This window comes from Mandrillus leucophaeus, unplaced genomic scaffold (assembly GCF_000951045.1).
Source record: "Mandrillus leucophaeus isolate KB7577 unplaced genomic scaffold, Mleu.le_1.0 Scaffold190, whole genome shotgun sequence".
NCBI classification, from domain to species: domain Eukaryota; kingdom Metazoa; phylum Chordata; class Mammalia; order Primates; family Cercopithecidae; genus Mandrillus; species Mandrillus leucophaeus.
Genome location: NW_012101921.1, coordinates 4,694,645 through 4,703,196, shown reverse-complemented (window position 1 = coordinate 4,703,196; position 8,552 = coordinate 4,694,645). Strand labels below are relative to the sequence as shown.

The 8,552-nt window shown below is 55.4% G+C and overlaps 1 protein-coding gene across 2 annotated transcripts in view; it reads right to left on the bottom strand.

Moving 5' to 3' along the window:
* Positions 1-4,780: 4,780 nt before the first annotated feature.
* Positions 4,781-8,552, bottom strand: part of SIX3 (SIX homeobox 3) — a 4,453-nt gene continuing 681 nt past the window's right edge. Inside the window, exons 1-3 of one of the 2 annotated variants that reach the window (XM_011978215.1) lie at positions 7,939-8,552; positions 6,112-6,271; positions 4,781-5,733 (exon numbers count right to left, since the gene is read on the bottom strand). In XM_011978215.1, coding sequence (XP_011833605.1) covers positions 5,644-5,733; positions 6,112-6,271; positions 7,939-8,510 — 822 coding nt within the window. In that variant the 5' untranslated portion in view covers positions 8,511-8,552 and the 3' untranslated portion in view covers positions 4,781-5,643. Of the gene's footprint in view, positions 5,734-5,949; positions 6,272-7,938 lie in introns of those variants that run through there. The other variant, XM_011978216.1, reaches the window with a different exon arrangement.

Genomic DNA, 8,552 nt, shown 5'->3' with positions numbered 1-8,552 from the left:
GTGTGTGTGTGTGCGCGCGCACATGTAATGAATGGGTGGTCTCTGAGTCCCTAGAGTCAAACTCTGTGGTTTGGAGGTTGGCATGCCTCTGGGTGACATATCTCATGTCTTTGGGTTGGCTCACAGGTATGTGTGTGTGCCCGAAGCTTTCCTCTGTCTGTCCTCTGTGTGTTTGTGGTGGTGACTGTGTAGTGGCTGTGTTCTCTGACTGGATTTATTGTTATTTGCTCCCTTTCTTGTGTGTAAACTTTTGGTGAGCCCCAGCACACTGTGTATGTACAACAGGCTGTGCACTAAATGTCTATTGGTGCTAATGCCATTTTATGCAGATGCGTATTTCTATTGTGTGAATCTGGCTGGGTAGCTCTGTAGGAGGGTGTGATTGTGAGCCTGGGCATTTTGTGCGTGCATCTTGCAGATTTGGAGTGCGTGCATCCTGGAGCGTGTGCCTGCAGGAGAGGCAGATGAAGGATTCTTGTGTTTGTATCTGAGGACCGGTGTAGAATCCATAAGGGGGAAATCAGAAAGGCAGGCCTTATGTTGTGTAGGGAAGCAGGTCTGTGGGTGCTGGGAAACTGCTCTGAGGGCAGGTAGGTGCCTGAAGGAAGGGGCTCGGCTGTGTTTATGATGGCACCGCTGGGGGGTGAGGTGTGATATAACATGGAAGGCATGTTTATGTAGATGAGATGAATTGCACATACGTGTGTGTGTGTGTATGTGTAGCCTCTGTCAGCCTGGCTGTGCCTGCCCCCTCCCGCCGAGCCCCGCCCGGCACAGTGGAGCTCAATCAGCCGCTGCATGAATACACTCGAATGGAAAGTTGTGCTCAGCTGACCGGAGAAATCGGAGCCGGACTAGTACTGCTCCCCTCCTCCATGGCTCCCTCTCGCCTGCCCCCGCCCTCCCTTGGGCCAGACGGCCACCGGGGCCCGCACACTGGGGCCGGGGAGCTTCGGCTTAGCTGGGGCCGGAAAGGGCCGGAGCTGTGGAAGCCGTGGGCGCCTCAGCGCGCCTACCGGGAGGTCGAGCGTCCCGGCGGGCCGGGCATCTCAGCCCCAGCGCTGGGGGGACGGAGAGGATAAGGGAAGGGCCCGGGAAAGCCTGAGGCACAGCCGGTGCTCCAGGTGACGGCCACACAAAGGCTTAGGCGGGACTGACAGGGCCACAGAGGCAGAGGAAGAAGAGAGGGAGAAGAGGCTGCTCCAAGAGGCCGAGTGCATCCAGTGCGCCACAGGCCTGGGACTGGGCTTCGAGCTCCGGGGGCCCGGGTGATGCGCTGGGTCGAGAATGTACCAGGCTGTCCCATTCTCCTTGCAGAAGAACCTGAGGGCCACTCCACCATCACAGCCCCTTCGGCAAGCCCAGGCACGGGCCTTCCCACTGCCTCACTGAACCATCTCCACGCCCAAAGTCTCAGGCACCCCCCAGGCTGGCCCTCCGTCTTCAACCCCATTCCCAGCCGGGACTGGCCAGACTCATGTGCCTCCAGCCCCACTATTGATCGGCATCTCCGCCCCGCGCCGTGGCAGCTTCCGGGTCATTTCATTTTAATCAGTTGTGTGTCTCGCCGGGGATAATCAACTGCACTGGCACTGGGCAGTCGATTCCGCAGGATTCAAGGAGGGCAAGAAGAGAGGCCAGGTGGGGGCTCAGGGCCAGGGCTGGGGGCAGGGACGGAAGAGAGCTGGGTGGGGGGACAGTGAGCAAGCCCGAAGGGGTAGACGGGCCTCTTCCCTCAGGCAGGCACTTCTAGGGGTCAAGGATTTTGATACAGATTTGCCCAGTTTCACACCCCATTCTGCCTGTTCAGGTTTCCAATGCAAATCCTGGATTGTCATTATTTTTCTTTGAGAAAACAGCCAAGTTAGCTATTATTCCTCAAGCCTCTCGAAACTTAGGGTAGGTGACTCAGGTACACAGGAGGCTTAAGCACGCAGGGAGGCTCCGAGCCAGAGCACTCCACTGGGATGCCAGGCAGAAGTGTGCTGCGTGCAGGGTAGTGGGTGAGGACTCACTGGAAGGCCAGAAGCAGAGAAGCCAGCCTACTGGCTGCTGCATGGCCCAGACATAGGGGACAGATGGTTAGCACTTAGGCCTGCATATTGGGCCTGACCCAGGCTCACAAGACCTACGAGAGAGCACACACCAATGCACACATTCTCCTGGCCGAGGCACAACCGGCGACATTCCCAGGAGGTGGGGGCTGTGCACAGTGACTGAGATGGCTTTTCTGCAGGTGGAACTTCAGCCTGGCCTTGCCCTCAAGCTCTGAGTGGCCTGTAGGGTGTTGACCGCTTTGGCCAGGGCTTTGAGGGACCCAGAAAGAGACTAGGCCAGCAGCTGGTAAAAGGCAAGATCTGGCCAGAAAGGGGCCTCTATTCTCTCACTCCAATGTTTAAAGGAGCAGAGGCCAAATCAACCATAATATCCCCAGTAAATCAAACAGAATAAAGGATGGACTGGGATAGCCAAAGAGCCCAATGCCCCTCTGCCCTCCAGCTGATGAATACCCATTGAGATCCCTTGTGTCTTAAAGGGACAGGAAGGCCTGTTACAGGTGGGCAGCCTGGCAGTCATATCGAAGGAGAGCCTAGAACAAGGGAACCCACATATGTCTACACTAGAACCAAGACCCACAAGACACATGCCCAAGTACCCTGTAGGTGTATTGGAGCCCCCCAATATGCACTCCTTGCAGAAATAAGGACAGGGAAACTGCCTAAGCCATACACCAATACCTATGTTATGCAATATGCATGAAAACATACTGGACACACACCAATGCACTGTACACACATTTATACCAAACATCACACACACATATCCTTTTGTATGCAGACCTTGACTGAGTGTTGAAAGCCCAGCATCCAGAATTGCACACATATACACACCCACAACACACACACATCTTTCCTGCAGGGAACCTATATGCAAGGTCAGAAAGTACAAAGCATAGAGTATTGGTATTCGTGCAGACCTGGACGGAAACACAGGAGATGAGAGTGTGATACATGATAGATAGCAGGATAGACAGACAACAGGCTGCTGACATGCAGTAAGGCCCAGGCCCTCCAAACTAAAGGCTGCTGTGGAGTCTGATGGACAGTTTCCTGCAATGCAGAAGGAGTGGGCACTGGATGTCCCAAATCTGCTTTCTCTGCACTATGTGTTGAGATAGGAAATCATCTTAACTTCCATGCTTGTCTCCTGTCCCTTAGACAAAGAGGCACCTGCTCCCTGATGTCCTCTATCTAGGCAGGCCCTTCCAGGAGTCACCCTCCAGCAGTGCCACTTCTTGCCTTTCATCCGTCAGTTCTGGTCAGTTGGCTGAGCAAGGTCCATCCAGACTCTCCCCACTGAGGCAGGCACTTCTTTGGGCTTCTAGGCCCAAGCTCTGTGTGAAGTATGTGACTGATTATCTAAAAGCAAAGGTGGGTGACAGAGCTCCTCATCCCAGAACAGAGGCTCAAGTTGGGTAGAATCCAGACAGTCCTTTTCCCAAATTCCTACCACCTGGGTCAATATTGCCTGAAATGTGGCAGGACAAGGAACATTTTCCCAAGCAGTGAATACACACAGAGATTCTGACACCATGTGCCAGGCCACAGAACTTGGGAGCTCTGAAGGTCAGCTGGATGCTCTGGTTCTAAGTAGGGGCGCGCTCAGGAACCTTCCCTGTCTGCCAAATGCACGCCCCGGACATGCAAGGTCCCACTGGAACACTCAGGGCACCTCTGGGCCAGACAGCCTCTCTGCCCAGCCTGGCCCTCCTAAACCCCCTGGCGCTGCTGGGGATGGGGACAAAAGGAAATCGGAAGTCAAAATTAGTTTGGAAATGGATGCAAAATTCCAGGCACGTTTCCCCCCTAATCCTCCATGCTTTGGAAATTGGCCTTTCAAGTAAAGGCAAGTTTTCTGAAATTACCTCTTTTGCTCCTCCTTGGGTGCAGGCCACCCTGGCCCAGAGCGGCAGAGGCACGGCCAGCCAAGCCATCCCAGGGAATTGTGGGGGCCCTGCCCAGGGCTTGGAGGCCTGGGGCCAGTGGGAACATGGTTAGTAAGAGGTGGTGATTTTTTGGTTTTCATTTTAAAATGTAAACCAACTCTGAAATGTCTTAGGGGCTCAAGAGGTTCCAGCTGAACCCCAAAGATGGAAGGAAATTTCAGGGAGACAGAGAGTCGTAAGGCAAATCACACTGTCACATAGACACACACTCAGGAGGTAAGGAGGGGAGTCCATCCTGATTCCAGGCCCTAAACTCTCAAGAGGCCTCTTCCCTCACTCCTCCTGCCTTCCCCACTCAGGCCACTGTCCCCCGCCCCCACCCCACCCCCAAAAAAGACGACAAAACCTGTCAGCTCTACTCGGGATGGATGCTGGGGTTTGGCGACCTTGTATGTTTCTTCTTTTAAAAAACAAAGCAACAACAACTGAAAGACGCCCAGCACACCCCCAAAGACCCACAGGGTCTTGGCAGGCTACAATTCCGGCTGAATGCATACTGCCGTGAAGTGAGTCTGGCATCTCACTCTGAAGAAGCTGGCGGTAGCCTCCCGCTCCCAACCCTCGAACCCTCTTTGCTTTTTTGCTCAGGATCCAGCTTTGGCTCCTTTCCGGAGGGTCTGTTCTGATCTTCCCAATGCCCTCGGGGGAAGAAAAAAAAAAAAAAAGGCTGAGATCCAGCCTTGAAATTCTGCCCCAGCTCAGGTGAGCAGCAGTGGAAGTGAAGGCCGAGCACCCCGCGGCTACGGGCCAGGGGCGGACAAAAACACCAGTCTCTGGGAGTGATAAGAAAATGGAGAATACTGTATTTGCTTTAGAAAGTTTTTACATATAGATAAACACGCAGTTTAAGATAACAGTAAAAGCGCCCTACAGGGAGTGAGAGATACCTCTGAAGCTGCTAAGAAATACTGGAAATAGCTTTTGCATAAGAATACTACAATCTCACTCTCCGCTTTTGCTAGCGATGGGGTCCCTCTTCCTAACCCAGGCCACCATGCCTCTTCTTGACTGCCAAGACGACACCAGGAGCACTGAGTGGGAGGAGAATCCCAAAAAGAAAAGAGACAGGTGAGCAGGGAGGAAGACAGAGAGAGGGACAAGAGAGAAAGAGAAAGGGAGAGGAGAAAAAAGCAATATCATATACAGGCAATTTCTACACATATATTACAAACTGGGAAAATGACCGATCATTAAGATATACATAATTCATATAAAATTTTGAAATAAAAATAAAAATCTGTTACAGTCATAACTATTCTTTTTCCACATTTATAACCAGTACCCACACAGGCAGTGACAGAGTGGAGAGAAAAAGGTGCTTACGAAGAAAATGATTGTCTGCTGAACAAAAAACAGAAGATTGCATTTTGTTTGACCAATACTTGGACTTAAAAACAGAGAGAGGAAGAGAAAGAAAGAGAGTGAGAGAAAAAAAGAGAGAGAGAGCAACAAAAGGCGAGAAACATTTGCTATTTCCCTCTCCAGGAGTTCTTCCCCCCCCGCTCTTTTTTTTTTTTTTTAACAAATTCGGAACGGAGATGGCGATTTTTTTTTCTTTTTGTCTGTTTTGCTTTTGTCCTCTTGTCCTCGTGGTGGTGATTGGTTTTTGTATAGTCGACTCTTTAAATCATTTTTAACTAGAGAGAATATTTTCCCAGATACAAATAAATCGTCATGCAGGTGGGGTGCCGGGTCCATGGGAACCGAAAGGAGAAGCCGTGCTTGTCCTAGAAAGTATACAATTGTCACCTCTTTTATGTTGTCTGCCCGCAACATCAGCGTTTGACTGTCTGTTGGCGTCGGGGTCCTTTGGGGTGGCCGTAGTGGTAGATGGTGGTTGGGGGTTGTTGATAGTTTGTGGTTAATTTGTTATTTTCTTGTTTTTTTATATATTTTTGGCTGGGGTGGGAGTGTGTGTGGACTTGTATGTGTGTATGGTTGGGTATCCTGATTTCGGTTTGTTCTGGGGATGGAGGAGGAGAAGGAAGAGGAGGAAGAGGAGGAGGGCTAGGAGGAGGAGGGGAAGGAGTGGGGGAGGAGGGGAAGGAGGGGGAGGAGGGCGGCCTTGGCTATCATACATCACATTCCGAGTCGCTGGAGGTTACCGAGAGGATGGAGGTGCCGGTGTCCGCGCGCTCCGTCAGGCTGGACACGCTGGTGGTCGGGCTGGCCGCCGTGGACGGCGACTCTGCCGAGCCGTGCGTGGGGCAGCCGGGCTCGGCCAGCGAGCGCATGCCGCTCGGTCCAATGGCCTGGTGCTGGAGCCTGCGGGAGAAAGAGAGCCGCGCCCGCCCTGACACAGAGGCCCGCCACCCGGCTCCCCCGCGCCGCCGCTCCCGACTCCGCTTTCGGGAGCGTCCCAAGTCTTCTCAGATAGAGACTGGCCTCCGAGGAGAGGCAGAACCCGAGCCCGGCCGTCTGGGGAGGCCTGGGTGCAAGCGGCAAAATACTGCAAGCCCCGGAGCAGCAGAAGTCGGAGGAGAGCCAGGCGCTTCTTCCCTCCGCAGTCCCTGGGGCTCTTCACACTGAGCCGGCTACCCCGCGACCGGTCGAGTTCCCTCAGTAACCCCGTCCCTGATCCCTCAAACACACACCCGGAGCTGCGGGTTCCTCACTGGCCGGCCCGGCTCCGGGTAGAACCGCATACTTTGCTCTCTGGATCCCAGCGCAGAGCGCAGGACCGAGGGTAGAGAAAATAGGAAAGCTGGCGGTGGAAAAGTGGGGAAAGAGCAGGGAGACAGCAAAGGGGCAAAAGAGAAGGCAAGAGAGGAGCACAGAGCAGTCTCCAGCTGCCCCTTTCCTCCACCGGGAACCTTCTGCCTGGACCTGGTGTCTGGAATTCTCTCCACAAGGAGGCCTTGGCTTGACCCTGGGCGCTCCCCTCATCAGACGAAAAGTGAGCTCCACAGCAGGGGTGAGAGGGCCATGGGCTCAGGTCCCGGCCGCTTAAACTCGAACACACCTCCAGAAACTCACACCCACCCCCCACCCACAGGCAGCTGTCAGCAGCTGGGGGTCCTGCTCCCTGAGGTACACCAGGCCCTGGGCCTTCCTGGCTGGATAGAGACACAGGCTCCACATCAGGGCTTTCACCCAAGTTCCTCTCTTCCTTCTCCCTTCTCTCCCCACTCCTTTCCCCTATTCACTTCTTTCCCTCTGGTTCTTTTTCTCCTTCCCCCAGGCCCAACTCCTGTGATGTTGGTCAAGCCCTATACAATTTTGTGACTTTGTGGCCAACTTGCCAGCAACGAGGCTGCTCCTGCCCGCTTCCCAACTTAGAGGACCAAAGGCATTCTCCGTGGCTGGGGCAGGAGGGTGAGTACATGCACACGCGCGTGCACACACACATGCACACGCACACACACTAGGCCTCTCCGCTCCCAGCCTGGCTCTCCTGCTCCCGGTTAGGCAAAGTGCAGCGTTGCGGGAAACAGGCCCGCTGTGCAGTGGCCTCCGGCCTTTTCCCCTTGTGATAGGGACCCAGGTTAACTTTCCTCTCTCTGACGCTCCTGGATTTCTCTCGGGGTTTTGCAATGCACAGAAATAAGAACCAGATGGCAAGGAGTGCTTTCCTTCCCTCCCTGTCTCCAGGCTCCAGAGGATTGCCGAGCTGGCGACAGGGCTGAGGAGGCAGGCACGGGTGCAGCGCAGGGCTAAGGCTCCCAGGGGCCGGGATCAGGGGCTGCGGGCACTCGGGTCGCAAGCACACACTCCCTGCCCTGACGAAAGCCCCTCTTGGTCAAAGCAATCAATACACCCACAGCCCGCCCGCCCCCTCTTCCGCGCGCCCAGGACAAGCGGAAACTTTCTCCAACTGGCCAGGAGTCACGGCTTCCCTGACGCTCAGCGGCCGCTCCGCTAACCCCTTCTCAACCCCTCTCCCCTTCCCAGGCCTTTGAGGCTGTAGCCAGGCCGCGGGCCCCGCCACTAACCTGTTCTTGGCCGCCGCGGCGCGGTCGCGCTGCCGCCGGTTCTTAAACCAGTTGCCTACTTGTGTGGGAGTGAGGCCGGTGGCCTGCGCCAGTTCGCGTTTCTTGCTGGGGTTGGGGTAGGGGTCCTGCAGGTACCACTCCCGCAGCAGGCTCCGAGTCCGCTCCTTGAAGCAATGCGTCTTCTGCTCGCCGTCCCAGATGGTGCGTGGCAGCGGGAACTTCTTGCGCACGCGGTACTTGTCCACCGGGCCGAGTGGGCGGCCGCGCAGCTTCTCGGCCTCCTGGTAGTGCGCCTCGAGCCACATGGCCTGCAGCTTGCCGTGAGACTCCTTGGTGAACTTGTGGTTCTCGAGGATGTGGTAGAGGTCTCGGAAGTTGCCCGTGTGGAAGGCGACCACGGCGCGCGCGCGCAGGATCGACTCGTGTTTGTTGATGGCCTCGCACGCCCCGGGGGCCACGGGCAGCGACCAGAGGAAGCGGCCCAGCCGCTCGATGTCGCCCGTCTCCTCCAGCGTCTCACAGACGCTGGCCACCTGCTCCGGCGAGAAGTTGAGGGTGGGCAGCTGGAACATGGACAACTCTTCCGGGGGGGCCCTGGAGCCGCCGCCGCCGCC